General features: G+C 43.3%; 2 protein-coding genes across 5 annotated transcripts in view; one reads left to right on the top strand and one right to left on the bottom strand.

Moving 5' to 3' along the window:
• Positions 1 to 464: 464 nt before the first annotated feature.
• Positions 465 to 5,649, top strand: LOC105895342 (spermatogenesis-associated protein 22). 4 transcript variants are annotated; one of them, XM_031571555.2, is made up of 8 exons: positions 465 to 674; positions 1,348 to 1,414; positions 1,623 to 1,760; positions 1,891 to 2,074; positions 2,387 to 2,738; positions 2,819 to 2,945; positions 3,086 to 3,183; positions 3,301 to 5,649. In XM_031571555.2, exons 2-8 carry the CDS (start codon positions 1,378 to 1,380, stop codon positions 3,490 to 3,492), a joined length of 1,128 nt encoding a protein of 375 aa, XP_031427415.1. In that variant the 5' UTR covers positions 465 to 674; positions 1,348 to 1,377; the 3' UTR covers positions 3,493 to 5,649. The 4 variants fall into 4 exon arrangements, with proteins under 4 accessions (XP_031427415.1, XP_031427413.2, XP_031427414.1 ...); XM_031571553.2 differs by lacking the exon at positions 465 to 674 and adding an exon at positions 696 to 889 and having other exon boundaries at positions 2,837 to 2,945; XM_031571554.2 differs by lacking the exon at positions 465 to 674 and adding an exon at positions 697 to 889.
• Positions 5,650 to 5,903: 254 nt separating this feature from the next.
• The window catches only part of LOC105895318 (transmembrane protein 211), an 86,771-nt gene continuing 69,723 nt past the window's right edge, over positions 5,904 to 22,951 (bottom strand). Inside the window, exon 3 of the mRNA XM_031571558.2 lies at positions 5,904 to 6,569. Within this exon, the coding sequence (XP_031427418.1) occupies positions 6,343 to 6,569 (227 nt within the window). The 3' untranslated portion in view covers positions 5,904 to 6,342. The remainder of the gene's footprint in view (positions 6,570 to 22,951) is intronic.

Genomic DNA, 22,951 nt, shown 5'->3' with positions numbered 1-22,951 from the left:
AGCAAACTTGCCCAACACTAGCATCTATATGATGAGTCAAGTGGTGATAGCTCTTCAGATTCCCATACATCCTGGAAAAGAACTAAACAAATTGTAAGTGCTGATCACAATTATTTTTTATATTCTGACATGATACGACACTATCAGAGAGGGTCAGAATACAGCCTAGGGCCTAGGCCACACAGCTTACCTAGATGCTGTTTAGTAAGCCTTGACCAGTGAGGGGCTGTTCACATGCCTGGTCTCTTTCCAGCTCTTGGAGAACTCCCTCCACACACGGACGCACTCATATGGCTTGTGAAATTATTTCTTAAAATGTGGTAACCCTTGTAACTCAACTCACTCGCCATATACAAAAGGTCTTACCCCCTAATCAACTGAGCACTTTTTTGGATTTAGCTGTAAAAAATAACAGGCCTAGTCAAGAATTTTTGGTTTCATTTAACATTGTGTTAATGATGAACTTTCCTCTCATTTATCTTTGACCCCTTGAATATAGTCTCGAGTGAATGTAACACTAATTCAAGTCAGTTGTTAAATAAAAAACCCAACTTGCCTTGCACAAGGATTTGGTCAATAAACCGCAGCATTCTGAAAAGTAGTTCTGTCAGTGAAGATCGGCCTTTAGGATCTATGGAAAGTGCCACTAAAAAGGAAAGAAAGACAATCGAGTCGTAAGTAAACTCAAAGCTAAGCTATTTCCCAGTCGTTAAAGCGTTGTCTATCCAGTTTTATAATATTGGTGAACAAACCCCCAAAAAATAAACTATTGCGCAAGAACACAGTGGTGTCGATCATTCGGTGTCTCGCGCATGATATAGTAAGGTGTTGAGTTCGAAGTGAGATTAAGTTAGTTTACTACATCGCCTTATTTCTTCAGAGAGTACTGGTAATGTAAATTAACGTTATCTGCCATCCCATTATATGTGTTATATAACGTTAAGTTAACTAAGGTTTAGCCTGACAGTTGGAGACACTGACAAATGTTCTGGGCTTTAATTTTATGTTGGGGTCACTATGACACAATTTTGTTTGGTAGCTAGCGTTAGCAAGAGAGCGCGGAGGTTTTATTTAGTTTACCAAACGAGCTGTTAACTTAATCAAAGCCTGAAATTGTGTCAAGGTTCCAACTAGATGTGTGATAAATTGAGTTGCAATGTATGACGATATGTCTTGTTTAAATTTTCATCGACTTGACTTTCTATTGGAAGCTGGCTATATAATGTTAACTGCAAACTGCAGCAAGTTATATTGAATGGCTCTCTAGTTAGGTAGCCAATTAGCTACAGATAACGCTAAAGTTACTGGTAGACTTTACCGGAGATGTCATTCGTCCTTTCTCAACAGGGTGGAAATATTGTCAACTTCAGAGATACAATGAAAAGAACTGAGACACACCCCAGACCAACAGCAGGTGTAGTGTCAATCTATTAGTAGAACTTTGAGCCCTGATACAGGGTAACAGTTATTATTTAACATTAGTCATATTGTGTGAAATATAGTTACTCATTGTTTTTGTCCTAACAGCTTACATGCCATGCCATGTGGCATAATGTAGGCTACCTTCATAATTCATATTAGATTTTTGACATGTTATTGCCGTTTGTTGTTCATTTGTGCAGGTTGCCTCTCAGTGCCTTTATTTAACCAGAGGAAACGCAGTAGATTGCCACTGACATCAAATCCCTCCGAAAATGAATTCTGCTCTGCGGTTGACTTTAATGATCAGAGTGACTTTGCTGATTCTTCGTTCTCATCAGGTATTTTACAAAGAAAGTTGTAGAACAGGTTTGCTGTCATAGAATATGATGCGGTGACAAAACCACAACAAAACGAGTAGCCATATTTTCCCCAAATGATCCACAAACTGACCCGTCGATTGCTTTCAAGGCAACATGGCATATTCACAGAGTCAAGGCCAAAGGCCCCCAGTGTCCTCGGCACCGAGAGGTCCATGGAACAGGCCAGTCAACCATCAGCCTCAGCAGCTCAGCAACCAATCAGCTCGTTTCCCTGGACCAGCTGCGAGGGGTTATGCACCTCTGCCTCATCCCAACAAACCTGCCAACACCTGGTACAACACTGGCTTGACTGTTGCATGTGACAGTGAACTGCACAGTGACACCAAACAAGTTACCATTACTTAGGTGGATCAGTAAATATGACCTGCTATTATCTACTTCTATAGTTTTCTCTCAGTGTCCTTTGTTAGTAGCAAATTAGTTGGCTGTAAATATTTACAAAGTCTCATGAGTAAGGAGTTTAAAGTGTTACACAGTAGAGGTTAATGGTTCGCAAGAGGTAGAGGGTCAGCACTCCTGTGAGGTGCGTTGGCTGATGTGGGAAATCCTTGCCTGTTTGACCTCACCACACAATTTCCTCCCAGGTCTCAGCAGGGGATTGCAGGCAGGCAGGAGACTGTGGTGCCCACTAACCAAGGACAGAGTGTCTCCTCCTACGGCCGGGGAAATGTGCAACCCAGCCAAGGAAACATGCAGCTCAAACCTACACCTCTTAATCACCAGCAGCTACCAGTGCAACAGTCACTCCGCAGACAGAACCATGGCTCTGGGGGTGTAATGCAGGGTGGGATCCCATTTAATGGCCCACGTGCCCCCCCTGCAACTGAACCTCAGAAACAAACAACACAATGGAAGTTCAAATCATCATCCCTGCATGGGCAGTCAAAAAATTACAACACAGACTTCAAAGCCATACAGCCAACCCCACAGCATCAGGTACAAGGATCTATTTTCTTATTGGACAATATGTAATATGTATTGACTTACATTATATTGTATGTAACTTTTATCTGGAGAAGGCTCCAATATTGCAGGTGAAAGCCGCAAACGAGAAGTCTCTCCGTATACTAACTGTTGTCATCGAGGGCATGAGACACTGGTGTCAATTCAAGAACAAAACCCCTATGATATTTGAGATTTTTGGTAAGACTAGACCTATGAATAATCTTCCAATATTTTTTCCAAAAGTAATGAGTTCTGAGTAAAGACCTCTGAGTTCTGATAAAGACAATATTCAACAAATTGACTTTTTTGCTTTGGTTATTTCTGTCCTCTATACTCAGCAAGTCTAGACTCAGCAGTCACAGATGGAAAGTACGGTGCAAAGCATTTTCTCATGCGGACTGGTAGAGATGTCGTGTCATGCGTTTACTATGAAAATGTAAGTCCCTGAATACACCACAGTGAGATGGGTTGATTTTTAACAATTGAGTGTGTTATTGATTACATTTAGCCAACAGCTATACTAACACCTCTGTCCCTCTGGCTTCAAACTCAGGACCAAGCACTTCCAAAACTTTTCAGAGGTTTGGTGCACAGATGCATGGGGAATTATGACCCGCAGAGCGACATGTTCACCTGTGTGTCAGTGAGGTTGGCCTCCCGCTATGAGCAGAAGAATTCCCAGGAGGCTATTAGGGCATCTGATGCTGAAATGAGGCAGCTGGTCCAGTCTCTCAGTGAAATATGACTCGCAGCAGCCACAGATTGACTGTGCGACTCTACACACACACATATGTGCCTCCACAGAAACACACGACATGCATTTTGTGGGTCCAAATTTCGACTTTCAGAGACCACTTGGTTTGTGCCTCATATTACACAATGTTCAATGTGAAATTCGGTCTTTATTTCTTCTGGAAAAAATGAGGTGAACCTTAGTGTAATTTTGTTGCTCCTACAGTAACGACATTTATAAAAAACAAACAAACATCAAATTATTTTAAAGAAGAACTGTGTATATATAGCATCTTTAAGCATTCAAATAAATATGTTGAATCAAAGTGTTTCATTAAATTTGGTTTCTGATATAGTTTCTTAAATTGCTTTAAACAGTTATTATCAAAGATTATCTTGTGGATCACAAAATTGTTATGGAAACTACAGGGAAAAATTTGATTGTTCAATTACGAAACATTTTATTACAAAGAAATTCCACTGAACAGCTAATATTGTTAACAGGTTAGTCCAAAGGTAAAACAAACACATTTAGGAGGTAATATCGCAAAATATATCTTTCAGAAGGGACCTTAGGATGAACAGTGAACGCACATAATATTTACAACCAAACCATCACGATGTAAAGTTCTATTCCTCTACTCTACAAAAAATACACGTCACCAGTGCTGAGACAAATAATATTTCTTTCAAAAGAAATGGCTTGGTCATTCTCAGAACCAACAGTAAGTGAAGTACATTGATCTTTGTAGGGGTGGGTCTTTAATCATTTAAATATGGTTATGTGAGTTTTTATAATCTTTTAAAATTATTTTATGGTTTTGGCTTTTTTGTGGCCACCACATGACGCACATAAACTCATAAAAATCATAAAACACCTTGTGCATCTACAAATGCAATTTTACAAATGAACTCACAGTATGTTCCTGGAAGTAAGTCATGTATGGAGAAAAAATATGCTTAACCCAAAGGACATCAGTCATCATGTAGCTATGCTTAACACATCTCCTTAATTAAGGAAATTCCTTAATTCCTTAACTCAGCATTGATAACCATGAGCCAAATTTTATTATGTTTTTCCATGCAACTTCTAAGGCTTCTTAAATTTATCATGCCAGGAATTAATAAATTAAGGACATGTTGTTACCTATTATGAGGTGGTTAAGTTGACTCACTGTACCTCCGTAAGGTAATTAATTAATGATTAATCCAATCATTATAATTAAACATAAAGTAGAACTTTGCCACCTCCACCCCATTCTCCCGGCTCTCAAGGTCTTTCCTCTTGTTGAACCTATAGCATGTAAAGATTTGTTTCCACTCACTTTACAGCTCAACACTGGCAAATTCATCCCATTTATAGCTCAACGAGAAACAACATATAAATACACTGAAATTTTAAATACATCTAGGGGAGGAAAAAACAGAAAGGACTTACAAATCACAGTTTCAGTAGAAGCACATAGCAACCTGATAAAGGTATTGTTTCTTGTCTTGGTTATGGTTAAAAAGGCACACGTTGGTCAGAGAGGGTTTTTCTAAAATGTGTCTTGATGTTTACTAACCACAAGTCGGTCTACTGTTATTGTCAATGCAGGCTCTCTTTTCTTATTTGCCTTCCATCTGATCAATTGTCATTCTGGATTAAAGAGAAACACAAAGAGTGTCCCAAAAACACTGGAATGATTTACAAAATGCACACTTCAAGACAGAGAAAGGGAGGGCTGACGAGACATTAAATGCATTATACATGGCCTACTTGAACACTGTCCTCTGCGCAGTCTTTTCTCACTCGTGTTTCTCCTCTGTTGTAGTAGTACTTTTTGAGACGTTAGTCCTGTCAGCACAGGGCAGACTTGCATGACTGTACACTGGGGTGGCCACATTTAAGAATGCATAGGATGAGAAATAAAATGCTTGATCAGTTTGTTAAATGGAAATGAAATAGTTACTTAGCACGTTGCTGTTGACATGTCAGAAGCCTCCATCAGTCACAGTGTTGACAGACACTGGATCGGTACTGCACTGCGACTTCACACACAATACACACCCATGAACACTACACACTTCACTCGAGACCGCTCAATGGTAGAGCCTATTATATGGTTCTGAGCCCTACTTCTTAACGTTTTGCGTCTTCAGCATAGTCTCCTTCTCAAACTATCTGCAGGGAATGTCTCACTAATCCACATGGTCTCGATGTATATTGAACCGTACTCTTGCTGTGCACAGAGTCCTGTGAGTAGCATTTTCTCTGCAGTGAGTTGTTGTCCCTGAAGATCTTGAAGAATTGTTCTCCTCTTCCGTTTCTTGTCCTGTAGATGTGTGTTAAGGACACTCCCTGATAACAGAGACTACAGCATGTCCTGGAATGTTATTTTTTTAAATGTCTGTTCTGCCTCTTCATATCAAGAGGACAAATGGTATGTTCTTGTCCTTTATTCATTTTTAATAAAAGATCAAATAGTTATGTCCAACAAGCAGTTGCTTGGCAATCCATCTCATTACAGAGTGTTATTAAGTAAAAAATAGACAGATGACAGAAGGCTACTTGCAGATGAAAGTTACCAAAATCATGGCCAAGCTTTGCAGACCCTTGGAAGGGACACATATTATTTAATGACAAAGGGCATTATGGTCAAAAACAAATATTCTAGTCCTGCGATTTCACTGGAAGAAATAGCTTATTATGTATGAGGGAAGACGGTATGGAAATACACATCGAAACATACACAGCAACACACACAGAGGTCTCTTCATCTGGTATGACATCATCCAGTGGTAAAGTGAGGATGAGGAGGATCAGGTGGCTTCCCCCATGTTGTAGCCCAGGAGGAGGAGGAGGAGAACTAGGACTGCTGTATTATAAAAGGGTGGGGAGGGGAGTTGGGGACATCTGCTCTTTCGGAGCGTACTTGGCAAAGAAGGGCAAGAAGAGGGTGAGCATGACCCCCACTATGGCCAGCATGTACCCCCAGCCGATCTGGCACTCTCCGGCATAGTAGATGTCCGAATTGCCACAGAAGGACTTCACCAGATTGGAGCTGAGGCCAAATGGGTACACCAGCAGTCCTGAAGCCATGATGAACACTGCAAAACAGAAAGAGGGAGAAAAACAGAGTTGTTACACACATTTGCTCACTTTTCAAGGAGGTTGTAGGAGCTAGAGTACATGCACTCGGCACTGAACGACTACTAATAATGGCAAGTGGCTAAATACATTAGCTGCAATAAACACCATGGCAAGTACCACACAGTAGCAGACAACACGTGTAATAGCAAAAAAACTATTTAAGTGCCAAGATGTTCCTAGAAGTTTCTTTGCTCTTCTATCAAATGCATCAACGAGGGAAATGTTGGAATCTTTGAAAACTGGGAGTTTATGCCAGTTACAGTATGTGTTCATATGAGTTATGCAATGAAAATTGACTTGATTTATTCATTAGTACACTATATTAAGAATGTGTACAATACAATCATGTCCACTGCTTGGGGTATGAGCTGATTTCCAAAGCAGATGGGTATGGCTTGCTACCCACATATGTCAAGTGGCTACAATACCACTAACTGCCCACTTGGTGGCAGTAAGGGCATAGTGCCTAGATGTACACCTGCTGGCTTTGATACTCAACACCTTTTCGTGGTTCAGATACTAGAAAGTGATGGTCTGATGAAGACTATTTAAAGGTTTCCATTGTGTTCTATCTATGAAGATGCTATGAAGCATAACGCTAAGTGAATAGTCTTTAAAGATCCATTAGTGCCAGTCATCCCAAACCCAAAACCACAGAGAGAGAGAGAGAGAGAGAGAGAGAGAAAGAGAAAGAGAAAGATTGAGAGAGATCAGACGATATCATATCTTCACTATCTGCTACTGTTCATCTCTCCAAAAATTCCCTAACTGCCTCGAGTCCATTAAGAGAGTAACATTTCAGTAGATCAGTTTAAGCCGTCTACCATGTGAAACCGAAAACACTGACTGTTTGTAGAACCAAATACAAAAAAATATTATCGCTTGACCTTTTAATGTGCTTCAAGAAAGTCATTGGTCACCCTCCAATCTTGTGTGTATGTGTGTGTCTTTGTGTGTGTGTGTGGGGAGGACATTCTTTAAACTTCATTCTGTTCTTCCCTATAAGGTGAGACAGACTGACTGTTTCTCTGGTGCTCCAAGTCCTCTGAAAAGTAGCAGCTAGTAGACGGGTTTGTGTTGGTAGGGCGGGACCTAGACGCTAGGTGTGTTCTAGGTGTGCTTGCTTATGACTCCTCAATGGCCTTCTCTATCAAACTAGCATTTGCTTTGTGGAGCGAGCACAAAAACTCAGTCAGAGCCACAGATTCATACACATCCTCGCCGGGTGAGAGTTAAAACAAACGCATTGTCCATCCTGAACCAAATCAACAAACCCAATGAGGGAAAGTACTAAAGGGTTCCCGAGCAGTTTGTCCAATAATGAAGGTAACAGTTATCCAAGACTCGCAGTAGCTGTTTGACGACTTAACCTCAGGCCACAGTTTCAGCACTGTTTTTGGTCTGCATCGGATAAGCCCTGCTGCAAGGACTGATGCAGTCCCTGAGGTAATGACTGTGCTCGTAAATACACTACTTATCAGAACTGCAGTGAACTCTAATCTTGACCAAACACATTCCATTTGGACTCTAGATTCCTGAATCCAGAATATAGTTCACTCTTGTAAAGTAGTTTACGCGTAGCCTTTTGTGACCATGACTATTGTAAATGAAGATCATTGAGATTTTTACAACTGTGTAATCTGGTACATCTTGTGTGTAGGCCAGGTACACTACGCAGAGTAGACTCAGCTCAGAGATAGTTTATATGTGTCTCTCTGAACCAGAGATGACCCAGTCTCTGTCTCCGCATCTTTTAATTGGATGTTTTTCTATTTTCCCTCAGTAATAATATATAATCGCATCCAGTCTGTGTATGTGAATGTTTGCAGCCATGCCACAAAGTGCCAATTTTATTGAAATGTAATGACAAAATGTAATTACAGTTATAACCACGATAAAAGCCCACAGTAGTTTGCATTTGTATCCGGCCTTTGCTATTTATGTTCCAATTTTCAACAGTATGAATGGTGACGAGTTTTAAAAAAATGCTTTTGACAACTGAAGCTCACTGCATACCCGTCATGATTGGGTAATCAGACTTTGCTCCGAGGGCGAAACTTACCAAAATACTACAGTGATGTGTGGGAAATGCTAACAAAGGAATGGCTGATGTGATTTACTTTAACTTCAGATGAGGTAATAACCCTCCAACCTGTCTTCCAGGCAGCATGCATTCTATTAGATAATCCACACTCATTCAAGAACAGAATATCAATTCCGCAGTTAGTCACATGGGTCATGTTGCATTTTGTAAGCCATATTGTCACTGGGCAGGGAGCTGCTGCTGCAGTATATTTCATTTTCAGCTCTGTTGTAGCAACAGCATCCCATCAAATGGAATTAACAACCTCCTGATATCAAGTCTTGTTTTATGAGCAATGATCTTCAGAAACTTCACAAAGACACACAATACTTGTAGATAAGTTAACGGCTTAATGCTCCACTAAAATATCAATATTTGATTCACTACACACAAATAATGTAACACAATTAAACACAACAGCTATAGTGCCTGGCTGTCATGTGGGTGGAAGGCATTAATAGAGCTAATAAACTATAGCATGGTGGAAGTGTGGTTAAAATGAAATTACTGGAAGTGTGTAGAACCATTACAACAATAGCTGCAGGGTAGTTAAAGGTATTAGGAACCACACAATACTTCATGCTTCATGCTCAGCAACACACAAAGGAGCTCTAATGCCAGAAGGTTGTAGGCAATCAAATTGCTGAGATGTAATGATACAGTTATATGCTACCCTCGTCCCTTATATTATGCAAGGTTGTGACTTTTCACGGATCTGAAATCACAGCTAAATGCACAATTTGAACCCAAAGTAATGAGCCTGTGGCCTGTAGACAATCTACACACTCAGTGAGTGCACACAGACACAATGGTGTACATGCAGCTGACAAACATAGAAGGGGTTGAAAAAGCCTTCTGGGTCTGGAGGAAAAACAACCATCCAGCAAATGTTTCTCTTCCACTAGAACAAAGGTCACATGGGAGAAGCAACAACAACAGTGATCCACTACACCCACATCCTGGGAGAGTCCTGGCTGAATGTATTCAAGTCTGTGCTGAGTTGTTCATCTGCATTGTAAAAAACACTGATGCAACTTAGTACTTGTGTTTCATTTCCATGGAGGGACATCTCAAGAGGAGAGAGAGTGTCGCTCAATGACCTTTATATGTTGCCAGATGTGTAGTGAAATCCCTAATGTACAATGTAAACGGTGTCATATAAATCTTCATGTGCATGTGCGGTCACATGTTAAATACAGCATAGAACAGCCAATATATATTATACTGTGTCTACAGATGCTAACATCTGAACAATGTGATAGTCATGAAGATACAATTTATGCCTTGGAATATGTGTGTGTGTGTGTGTGTGTGTGTGTGTGTGTGTGTGTGTGTGTGTGTGTGTGTGTGTGTGTCTGTGTGTCTGTGTGCAAGACTGACAAGCTTGTGTGGAAAAAAAGAAAGAGCAAGCAAGACCAAGAGCAGGAGAATGTGATGAAGGGATGACAGAAACTGTCAGGGCCGGAATCGGCAAACGAACCCGGGCCACTGGATTCCTTGTTCAGTGACTAACTCACTGAGCAAAGAAGGAGGACCCAAGTGCAAGACGTGCGAACATTTTTTCCCTTTACATTTTCTCCAACAAAAAGGGTAATCCAAAAAGCACAGAGGACAATGGCAAAAACAAAAGATCAGAAAAGTCAACGCTCAGAAGTTTCAAAAACAGAAGACAAAAACAGAGAAGTTAACTCTAACAAAACAAGAGGCTTGAAATTCACAAAAACGTACAAAACACAATAGGACGGTGACTGGCGACTAGAAGACTGGAGACTAGAGAACTTGGACACTCGAGATTAGAAAACTACAAACCAGAAAACAGTACGACAGAGACAGCCAAAGAACAGAACAAAAGGCCAGGAATAAATACTCTAGTTAATTGGTCATGTGACCCAATTACTAGCAGGTGAAAACAATGAAGGGAAAACAGACAGCTAGTCAACAGAAGCACATGGACACACACAACAGGCACAGAGTCTTTTCTTGGCGACCTCTAGAGGCCCAGTGGTCCCAAATCATGACAGAAACGTAACATTTGGGAGTCCAGGCTATCAGTGTGGATGCTTGAACTCGTCCCACAGTCCGCTCAATGCTGCTTTTTCAGTCTGGCATTGCAGTGTACAAGTCATGGGTGATTACGGCAAATGTGGCGGTAATGCCCACAAAAAACCATCGGCCAGAAGCGCAAAAGGCAGCAGAGAATGTGTCAGCATCTCTCATAAGGGCTTTAGAGGGAAACTAAGGTTTTGGAGCATTCAGTGAATGCAAGGTGTGTGAGGTGTGTGAAGAGGAGCTGTCCATGCTTGGCTGAGTGTTAACACACTGCTGTGCTCTGCTGCCCTCTGCCCACACAGTATTTACGCACACACACACACACACACACACACACACACACACACACACACACACACACACATACACACACACACAGAGGGAGAGAGACACACACACACATAAACATGTACGCACTTTCATACTATTTAGCCCATGTAAAACACAGTGATAAATCACCACCTTCATTCCTGTCAAAATCGACCTACTTCCCTGTCCTGTCTGCTGACGGTTCCCTATTGTGTTGTGAGCTAATTAGACAGCTATTCTGTCCTGTGGAAACCTCACCCATCCATCCTCAGCAAATTATAAGGGGTCATCTTGAATCTTCTGCAGATCCCCCCCAGTATGGCTTCATTAGAGCACATCCTGTCCCATTCATTAAAACAGGCAGACTTCTGCTCCTGGTTAAACTCTATTACCCCCCACGCTGGTCCAACTAATTCGGTTAGTGTGCGGGAAAGTTGCCCACTTGATTGAATTAGAGATTGATGGCGCCGCGTTCGGTCCAAGTCCAATCCTCGGCTCTCTCCACCGGGGTTGATGCGATTTGTTTCGCTCGCTCGCTCCCTGCCCGGCTGGATCGGCTGCCGCCCACGTCCTCTCGGCGATTACTGTCACTCGTGCCCCTAAAACAAGCTCCGCACAGGTAGTTGGCACGCTTGATCCTCTGCGTGCCGGCGTCCTCCCTCCCCCATCGTCAGCGCTCCTTTTGTACCAAATGCAGGTTTTGTGTGGCATGTGACCCTCTGACTCGCTTATAACACATTTATTCCCTCGGGAGACACTTTTATCCAAGGCGACTTACAGCACAGATATGCATTTCCATCTGTAGTGTAGGTGTGCTCCCTGGGACTCCAACCCATGATGGTGCTGCCATCACCGTGCTCTATCAGATGAGCCACAGGAGCAGTAAGCTTGGTCTTCTGCCTCTACTTCAATTCAGGGCTCTTTGTACCTCGAATCTAAGTAATATGTTGTTAGGACTGAAGGAATTACTAGCCAGGTGGAAATTGGCAGGAAGGGATAGTCTGCTGTCGTGAACCTACTGGGGAAAACATCTAGTTTGTTAACCAGTCGATTCTGTCTGAAACATAATTTGTGTGCATAAGTTGAGCAGGAATAGCGTGCATTTACGTCTACTATTTACTGGCTTCATATGGCTGACATAAGATGTCCAATTTCTTTCCTGGAAGGCATGCTAGGAAAACAGTGTGGGACATGAGATAAGTGGCTTCTAGCAGAAACTCCCTGCTTAACCCTGCATGTCCTCACATCAGTATGCAAGACTCACAGAGTGGAAGACAAGGGAGAGAGAGAAAAAAAGAAAGAGAGAGAGGTAGAAAGAGAGAGAGAGGTAGAGAGAGTATGGTAGGAGGTCCATTTAAATACGAGGACAAATGCTGCTCTGCTTATCTCGGCTGACCTACAAGCCTGGCTCTGACATCCTCAGCCACAAGAGACAAATACACTAGAGTGAACAGGAGGAGCTAAACACTCCAACAATCACACACAGAGAACAGGCCCTGCATGGAGATTAGCCTGTGTGGAGTGTGTGTGTGTGTGTGTGTGTGTGTGAGTGTGTTCCCACAGCAACGGTTCCAGGCCTGATTTGACTCTTTATGTGCAACAGTAGGTAGACCAAACAGATTCAAGGTTTCTTATACTGAATGAAATCTGCACTGTGACTATGCACTGACATGTCCATCCATATGACCCAACCAAAATATATTGCTTGCATTGCAAGTTAATCTCTAAGCCTCTAAAACTACAGTTTTTTTTTTTTTCATTCTTCTTCAGACTCATTTTGAAAAACATACCTATTTAGCTGTAGTCCCACAGACAGTTTCTACAAGCCACAAGCCAGCGGGGTTTTTTCACGGTGCGATGACACCTCAGCAGTGTTGCACATATCTGCATGCTGGTATCAGAGCGCCAGAGGATGTGTGCAAAACATCCATGATGCCATCTGTAATACACTGCCAATGTCTGGCCAGCACCAAAAATAAATGCGCAAACATGCAATAAATCTCTATTTGCTGGTGAGGCCCTCATTTGTTTGCCTTGCCTGCCGTGTTTGGCAGTGATGAAAAACTATGGCATACAGCATATGCTGTAGGGCGCCCAGAAACGCAGAGAAATATTGTTTAATTACAGTCAGCACTGCACAGCTATACATCAACACAGCTTTTTCTGAAGGTCTTCTCCTCGTTAGTCATCCTTTTTCCTGCACGCTTATGTTTTCCTCTTAGCTTTGATTACTAGATGCCGCGCATACAAAGAGGACAGGTGTTTGGACTGAACACTCGCTCGCTCGCTCACCGATTTGTTTTGTTGTTGTTTTGATTTTCTCCCCATCAGCCACGACAGCAGTCACCGAGTGGCAGCAAAATAAAGTCTGGCATTGCTTTTTGCAAATTTCTTTCCATTAAGCAGAAAAGGCCTATTTGATGCATTAGATTTAACTACCGTGTATTCAAAGGGAGTGTGTAGATGTAGGTTTCGAGGAAGTGTGTGTGTGCATGTGTATGTGTACGTGTGTGTGTTTCTGTGTGTGTGTGTGTGTGTGTGTGTGTGTGTGTGTGTGTGTGCCATCAAGCAAGTTATTTCCTACCCTAACCCTCTATAATGAGAGTTGGAAATATGGCACCGGAGATGTGGGTGTCTCTTGGAAATTGCTATTCACTGGCCCACTCATGGAGCCATTTCAATTTCCCTCTCCAGGCAGACGAGTACACCGGCAGCTGACCTCCTACCTCAACCCACCACCCGCACCCCCTCCACCCCCCACCCCCGCTGGCCGAGTGGAGACGGCCGGGAGCAGGTGAGACTGCCCACCCCACGGCAAAGAGCGGGACACGCTCAGCACCTTAACACACCCAGCTGGGGCGCTGCGTAATTCTAGTGAGGAGTAAAGAAAACAAATCAGTTCATATGAAATGGGATTTGGTGTTTCAGTGGCAGAGAGAGAGAGATAGACAGAGAGAGAGAGACAGAGAGAGAGAGAGAGAGAGCGTGAGACAGAGAGAGGGAGAAAGAGCACAACTCATTGTAACTGTGTATAGTCTAGACTTCAAAGAATATGTCTCACATTCACTCAGAACAAAGGATATAAGGTTCACACTTATTCATCTGAATAGACTGTGTGTGTGTGTGTGTGTGTGTGTGTGTGTGTGTGTGTGTGTGTGTGTGTGTGTGTGTGTGTGTGTGTGTGTGTGTGAAGCAAGCGGCCGGGAGCAGGTGAGACTGCCCACCCCACGGCAAAGAGCGGGACACGCTCAGCACCTTAACACACCCAGCTGGGGCGCTGCGTAATTCTAGTGAGGAGTAAAGAAAACAAATGAGTTCATATGAAATGGGATTTGGTGTTTCAGTGACAGAGAGAGAGAGATAGACAGAGAGAGAGAGACAGAGAGAGAGAGAGAGAGCGTGAGACAGAGAGAGGGAGAAAGAGCACAACTCATTGTAACTGTGTATAGTCTAGACTTCAAAGAATATGTCTCACATTCACTCAGAACAAAGGATATAAGGTTCACACTTATTCATCTGAATAGACTGTGTGTGTGTGTGTGTGTGTGTGTGTGTGTGTGTGTGTGTGTGTGTGTGTGTGTGTGTGTGTGTGTGTGTGTGTGTGTGTGTGTGTGTGTGTGTGTGTGTGTGTGTGTGTGTGTGTGTGTGTGTTGGAGAGAGAGAGAGGGAGGGAGAGAGTGTGTATATAGCACAAAACAGTATATACTCAAATACATGCCTGCTAGCCACAGATCACACACAATGAGCCTCTTTTCTCCAACACCTCTGTTCTGATGACATGCTGGAGGCTCAGTTGTAGTTTGGCTTCAGACATTGGTTTAAGGGCAGAGGCTTGCTAGAGTATCTCACAAAGGAATAATATCTCTTCAATACTACCCATGCTATCCAAAAATACTGGGCAGAAGTATTGCTTTTGAGTACACAGACAATAAATCTCACACACTACAGAGCACACCTGTGCATTCCCAAAGGGGAGCACGCTGTTGGGTGTCCAGCATGCGCTGAATGCTGCCCCCTCTCTCTCTTGTTTCTCTGACACCTGTGAGTCCTGCATGAACTGGGATATTTACCGGACTACCTGGTTAGTATAGTGCAGTGTAGTGTAGTGTAGTGTAGTGTGTAGTGCAGTGTAGTGTAGTGCAGTGTAGTGTAGTGCAGTGTAGTGTAGTGTAGTGTAGTGTAGTGTAGTGTAGTGCAGTGTAGTGTAGTGCAGTGTAGTGCAGTGCAGTGTAGTGCAGTGTAGTGTAGTGTAGTGTAGTGTGTAGTGCAGTGTAGTGTAGTGTAGTGTAGTGTAGTGTAGTGTGTAGTGCAGTGTAGTGTAGTGTAGTGTAGTGTAGTGTAGTGTAGTGCATTGTAGTGCAGTGTAGTGTAGTGTAGTGTAGTGTAGTGCAGTGTAGTGTAGTGTAGTGTAGTGTAGTGTAGTGTAGTGGTGCAGGGTAGTGTAGTGTAGTGTAGTGTAGTGTAGTGTAGTGCAGTGTAGTGTAGTGTAGTGTAGTGTAGTGCATTGTAGTGCAGTGTAGTGTAGTGTAGTGTAGTGCAGTGTAGTGTAGTGTAGTGTAGTGTAGTGTAGTGTAGTGGTGCAGGGTAGTGTAGTGTAGTGTAGTGTAGTGTAGTGTAGTGTAGTATAGTGTAGTGTAGTGTAGTGGTGCAGGGTAGTGTAGTGTAGTGTAGTGTAGTGTAGTGTAGTGTAGTGGTGCAGGGTAGTGTAGTGTAGTGTAGTGTGTAGTGCAGTGTAGTGTAGTGTAGTGTAGTGTAGTGTAGTGTAGTGTAGTGTAGTGTAGTGTAGTGTAGTGTAGTGTAGTGTAGTAGTGCAGGCTATACTAGGAAATCTTAATCTGAAACTAAACTGATCATACCAACACCAGGCATGGTCGTGGCAGCCATGGTTAAAAACTATTGTCAAGGTAAGCTTCCAAACCATTTCTCAGCCATGTACAGTAAATTCCTTTTTTCAGAAGTGTGTGTAAAAAAAAACCCACCATTACACCTCATACCAAATGCATCCCGGCATGTTGTCCTGTTGCCTGGCCTCAGTCATGATTTACAGAGCTCCGCTGGGAAATCAGTCTAATGGACACACTGAGAGCCTCATGCCAATGTTCTGCCTTCTGCTCAACCAGTTTGGTGGTGAAGGGTTACTGTACCCACTCAGCACTCTGCACCAACCCCAAACTCCTCTTTGTTTGGGGCCACACTTTCAAAGAGCATATGAAATATGGAGGGTAGATGCCGATGCTCACAGACTACAGAGAAAAATGAGGGAGGGTAAGAGCGAGAGAGACAGAGAGGGAGAGGGAGGGAGGGAGAGAGAGAGAGGGAGAGAGACAGAGAGGGAGGGTGTGAGAGGCACAGAGGGAGAGTGAGAGAGGCAGTAGAGAGAGAGAAAGAGAGAGAGAGAACAAGAGAAAGTGGTTTTCATTAGGGAGACACTACTGCAACATGGGCATCATCTACAAACAAAGAAAAGAACAAACCCCAGACAGCCAGCCAGACAGACAGACAGAGAGAGAGAGAGACAGACAGACAGACATGGCGTCTCAGTGGTCCTGACAGACATAGCCCTCATACATAGACACAGACATAGCCCAAAACCAGACAAGGACATGAACACCAGACAATGAGGGAATGAGAACGAGGGCAAAACAAGGGAGAAAGAGCTTTAGAGAGAAAGAGGAGGAAGAGAGAGCGCATGAGACAGGGAGAGAGAAGGGAAAGAGAGAGCGGGAGAAATGTGATACATTAAGAGGGGAGAGATGGAGAGAGAGGAGGGGTAGGGTAGACCGAAGAAAGAGGAGAATTCAATGATAAATCACTGACTATGAGACAGGAGGAGAATAATGTGGGGTCAGCCTGGTGTTTAATAAAATATGAAAAGTTCAATTTGTCCAGTTTAACCGTCTGTTTGACAAAGACGTTCTATGGCTAATGTAGAAAAAACTCAGACATCGGGACCTTGAAATAACGGAACAATCATTGGAACTATTCTACATACAAAATGTTCCATAATGTAATCAGAGATATTAAATGAGAAAATGTCTGAATGTGACCAGAGCAGTGGACCCCTCACCGATTCCATTTCACTTTCTACCTATATAAGACTCTTCACTGACAGCATTTCAAGGCAAAGCTAGTCAAATATTTATTTTCACATTTTGAACATCATATATTCAACAGAGTGTCTCGAACATGGGATGGCCCATAGGCAGGTATAATATTTCACAGTTACCTGATGTACAAACCAGCCTTCTGCTGCCCAGTACTTTTAAGTGTGCCTATACCACTCATACATGCAAATAGGCCCAATGTGAACCACTGGCTACCCACCACACCTGATTGGGCACCATCTCACTCTCTTGCTCATCAGAGCTTCCAGGAGTAAATGCACGTTAATGAGAGTATGCTAGCTGCAGTAGCTATAGGCCCTCTTTACCTACCGGACCACTGAGATGCATCTGGGCTACTGATCTTTAAGAAACACACTTCATTATAAATCAGTCATTTCGGTAGTATCAGAACACTTTTTAGCGCCCTCAAAACAGAGGTAGCCCAAGTGTATGATCGAAGGCTTTAAGAAAATGACATGGCCTACAGGTGTGGCCAGCAGGTATGGCAGATGATGATGTTGTGTGAAATGCATCTTCGAAATATCCACACGTTACAGTTGCCATGTTACAGTTGCCACGTTACAGTAGCCACGTCACATCCTCTTTCTGTCTGAGTGTGATCTTAGATATTCACCCAATACATGTAGCCACTTTAATATACTTCACAATTCACTTCCCCGCCAAGCCCATCTATCATCTTAATTACTTTCATTTCCATATCACCATCCATGCCTTAATGTCTGAAATTAATCTACGTGTCAAACAAATTGGTTGTCCTTGACGTTTTCCTCATGTGAATGTCAACAGCATTTGCTGTTAAAGACAGTTATGGTTCATAATTTAAATTAAAATATCAATATGCAGCTCAGTGCCAATAACCACGACTGAGTCAGAATCAGTGCAATATTACTGGTAAACTCTGTCTAGACATAGACAGGCCAATAAAGACACTTGGTCATTGGTGGGCAATTACACTGTAATATTGTTTCTATTGCTGTGCTTAAAGTCATTTCGTTTTACGAGGAGATGTGGGATTAGTCATTATGAAATGATACAGGTTCGGTCACTTCAACTCATACCAACACAACATAATATTGGTTCTAAGCGGTGTGAATTATCAAGCAACTTGCATCGAAAAACTTTTCCAGTCTGCGGTGAGAATCACACATGCAGCAGCCTTCGGCTGTAATGCCTCCCAGCATTCCAAAGGGCTAATCTATCCAACCAGGCACACAAAACAAATGACCGCCCGCCAGTAAGGTGACTTTATGGTGCCATGCTGCAGTTGAAAAGCCCTGTGTTTGTGGTTCAAAGGGCCTGAAGTTGTCCCAACATTGGTCCCAGGGTGTGGGGAACACTGTGTGATCATGTCACTCCCTTTCAAGAGTACGATCACAAATATATGATTAGAGCATTGCCAACTGAAGTCTCCATTTGATGATGTAATAATGAACCCAAGCAACCGTTGTGAATGGCAGTAAATGTAAATTCTAGACATGTACGGTATAATTCTGCAGACACACACACACACACACACACACACACACACACAAAAATAACTCACTCCTCAAGATGCATGGCTCCTTATGACGAGTCTCTCCTCCCCTCTAAACCTCCCACAGATGAGACTGCTGGAATTGTGTTCAGAGACACAAAGAACAAATAACCCAAAACACAGTACTCTGGCACCTGTCCAGCTCATGCACCCCTGTGATGCACCTCTATGGACCTATCACTATGACACTGCATCAGGGCAGCATTTCAATGCATATTCTTATGGAAGAGTTTCCCATTCTCAGAAATGGAACAAAAGCTCATCTGCCTTGCAGCCATTGGCTGTGCTGCTCACATCAGTACATTCTCCTCTCAGTAAGACAAAGGAGGAAGAGCCGGGAGAGACACCTGAGTACTCTAAAGGGGGACCAAGCTCCCATTAATCAGACTGTATGTATGTGTGTGTGGTGTGTGTGTGTGTGTGTGTGTGTGTGTGTGTGTGTGTGTGTGTGTGTGTGTGTGTGTGTGTGTGTCTATACCTCTGTGTTTATATGTATATATTACTAAGGATGTGTAGGATGAAGACACACAAGGAGCATTCACGTGTGTGCATATGTCTATGGTCACAATCTTGTTTGTGTGTGTGTGTGTGTGTCTCTGTTCATAGTCTGGTTTGTGTGTACAAATATGTATGTGTGTGTGTGTGTGTATGTTCACAGTCTCGTTTGTGTGTATGTGTGTGTGTGTGTGTGTGTGTATGTTCACAGTCTCGTTTGTGTGCGTGTAAGTGTGTGTGTGTGTGTGTGTGTGTGCGCGTGTATGTATGTGTGCGTGCGTGTGTGACTAAGAGCAGATAGGCTGGTGTTGCCGGGGGCAGCGTAATGAATTCCTCCTGGAGGCAGAGGCCCCTGCTGCGCTTCTGTAATGAAGCGGGGTCCTGCCGCCACTCCTGACGACCTGCTGGCATTAAAATGAAATGAGAACCATTACCTCCAGCCGCGCCTTGCCAGGGGAGAGGGCTGCTGGGGGCCACTGGGGGCCCTGTGGGGCGGGGGGGGGGGGGAGCGGGACGCCTCAGGGATACAGACTCAGATAGCCCCCTCTATGACTAACATCTCTGTCAATGTCTTAGCTATTGTGACTCTATCTGTGTGGGAGTGTGGGTGTGTGAAGGCATGTGTGCTATATGTGCTTCTGTGTCATTGTGTCTGGGTGTGTGTATGTGAAGGTATGTATACAGCGCCTATAGTCTTCCACACAAAGACATTGAAAGATTTAGACACAGAGACAGACAGAGAGACGGTTCTCAATATTCTTGATTGCTTTTTCCATCTGACATATTTTGCCTATATACCCCTTTTTTTTACATGCTTTGGTTATACTGTAGAAAGGACAGAGACAAACAGACAGACAGACAGACAGACAGACAGACAGACACACACACACACACACACACACACACACACAGAGAGAGAGAGACTGTTCTTTGTTTTCCCCCATGGCATTAAAAGCCACACGATTTTGTTCCACACACTTGAGCCTGCTGATGGATCTCACTGATGCAGCGCCTCTCATTCGCACCGCTACAAGCCCCAGCATATCCACCTGACACACACGAGCACGGCCCTTTGTCCTCTGTTTACTGGTGAACACGCCAACGCCTCTCTGCTTACGGGGAAAGCAGCCCACTCCAGTGAGCTCAGTCAAACTCTCCTTTCATGCAGGACATAGGAAATATGATTTTTATTAATTAACCCCTTTCCCATCACTTAGATAATGCAGAACGCAAACACACAGAGGTGTAAACCCAGGATTTAAAGGATCGGATATCCACATAAATCAATACACACTTCATGGATTTGGTTTGCTTGACATGAGCTGACATGAGTTGATCCCTCTGCATATATTTGTTCTCCAAGCACACACACACACACACACACACACACACACACTCACACACATACACATGCACACACACACACCTGCCCCTGTAAGCCCCAGTTAAGCAGTGCTCTTAATGAAACAGAGGAAAGCGTATGGTACTCATGAGCTCCAGCCTGTGCTGTCATCTCCCTACCTTGATAGCTCTTGCTAATGCAGACGTTACAATGAGATAGATGGGTCAACAACCAAACACGCCGCTATGAATTGCTGACCGCTGTTTAACTTCGCAAGCATGGTAACGTTAGATAGTTGGCTGACATATGCATCGCAAATCACCTCAGACTTATTTTTTTGTTACAGTAACAGGATTTTTAGATTGTACAGTGTCTATTTCTCAGTAACTTTTAAAAACTCTAAGGGAAAAAAGCCAAACAAATTACATTTAAATATAAACACAGCCGCCTACGGAGTTTGGTCCGCCATCTTTGTTTATTTCTGCCAGTTGTGTGAGCGCTCGGTTAATGTTAATGCGTTACACTGCAGTGTATCTACTGGCGGTGCGAATGCGAGAAAAAAAGCCCTTGAAGGTGTGTCGTTCCCCAATGGGTAGTTCCTGTCACTGAGTCTCTTAAACTGTTCAGTCCGAAAGCGTCTTCTGTCGCTCTCTTCATCTGATGAGGACACGACAGGAGCCTGATGCGCTGGACAGATATGCTTAATGATGCCTCTAAAAAGGGCTGCCTTCACTAATGGAGTCACAGGAGACCACCACTACCCCCCCCCCCCCCCCCCCAGGCCAACAACCCACTACTCCTCCACTCCCTGTCCTCCACTGTCTTTGGAGAACACAGAAACTGTAGTTTGAAGAAGAAAAAGCCCCCGATCTTTTAGAGATAAAGTGAATACTGAATGTGTGTGTGGGTGGTTGGAGGTGGCATGGGGGCGTGGTGGTCCAGGGGGGTACAGGTTAAGTAATGAGGGAGAGAAAAAAGAGATTTCCTTAACAAGGGGTAAAGGCACCCCTGTCTGTCATGGATTCCTTGCTCCTATAATGAGAGCCTGTTGAAACGAGGACTTGAAAGGCTTGCTCTCCGACGTGTCCATGTAATAAAGAAGCCAACCTGTCAGTATTCCCTGTCTTTTGGGGAATGCTGTAACTCTAATTACGGGTTTTCACACACACCACTTTGTGTGGGTCAGTGTGTGTATGTGTGTTTGTGTGTGTGTATGTAGACAAATGTGTTTCAGCATGTGGTTAACTCTGGGTAAAAGCCAGGTCAATTCTCATTATGGGCTTCCCACAGACATGGCTTTGTGTGTGGTGAAGTGACCTTTGAACCCAGTTGGTTAAAAGAGTGCTCTGTAACCATGGGGTGCAGCACTAACAGGCATTTCCTCATGATCCTTCACACACACACCCACACCCCCCCCCACACACACACACACACACACACACACACACACACAGCGTCACCACAAATAAAAACACGAACTGATAGGGTCAACACTATGACCCTGCCTAATGCATCTTATATCGTGACAGTTAAAGTGAGTTATGTGTGTGAGAGTGTGTGTGTGTGTACATATAGTAAGACAGACCACCAATGAGGTGGATGTGTAATTCCTAAATCTGACAGAGCACCTGCCAGTCTTCATGCGAATCACAACACAACACAGTGTTCCTCTTTTCATCCAGCCTGAGGCCATGGATAACACAGCTCAGTGCATGAGAACTGAGTCCGTTAGTTACACTGCTCTAAGACACCCAGCTGTACCCCAGGCAGATAGACAAAGGTGATAAGATAAGAATCAGTTCAATGTCATCTCTGATGACAAGATGAAAAGGAGTGAATTCACGCTCGGGGGGGGGGGGGTGGGGGTGTTGGGTCTGGACCCCTGGTTACTGTGCTGTGGTAAGAGAAGGGGCAAGTTTATCCATTAACACATAACTTATACTGTCTGCATTAAGCACCATTCATCAGTTATTAGGCCAGTATTGACCAATTTCTTATTCGCATTGAATAGGTCATTTATTCTTGGTACATTCTTAATAACCAACTTGTTGGTCTTAACCTATGCATACTGATATACAGTATAGCAAGGGTTAAAATAGAAGGTTTATAGCCTTTTACTTTACTGTCTGAATATGTCACTTAAAGTGGCAGAACTGCTGTAGATTAGGTATTTCTACCTGCAAACTTTATTTTACCAACAAACTAACTTTATCAACAAGTCCATCTTATAGACTCACTGTCTGAAGTGTAGTGGGCCATTTTCATCATTTCAGTCTATATGGAAAGTAATCCTTTACTTTAGAAAAGGGAGCTTATATTGGATCAGTAATGACATACTATGTAGGTATCACTGATTGATGTGCAATCATTGCTCTTGAGCAAGTTTCCACTTTAGAACAGGG

Source organism: Clupea harengus, chromosome 8 (assembly GCF_900700415.2).
Source record: "Clupea harengus chromosome 8, Ch_v2.0.2, whole genome shotgun sequence".
In the NCBI taxonomy this organism is placed as follows: domain Eukaryota; kingdom Metazoa; phylum Chordata; class Actinopteri; order Clupeiformes; family Clupeidae; genus Clupea; species Clupea harengus.
The sequence above is the reverse complement of the archived record's forward strand: the minus strand, read 5'-3'. Positions and strand labels throughout refer to the sequence as shown.

Coding starts and splice junctions, on each gene's coding strand:
- LOC105895342 (XM_031571555.2), top strand. CDS start 1,378: ATGAAAAGAACTGAGACACACCCCAGACCAACAGCAG. Junction 2,739..2,818: donor AGCCAACCCCACAGCATCAG/GTACAAGGATCT, acceptor TTTTATCTGGAG/AAGGCTCCAATATTGCAGGT. Junction 3,184..3,300: donor CATGCGTTTACTATGAAAAT/GTAAGTCCCTGA, acceptor CTTCAAACTCAG/GACCAAGCACTTCCAAAACT.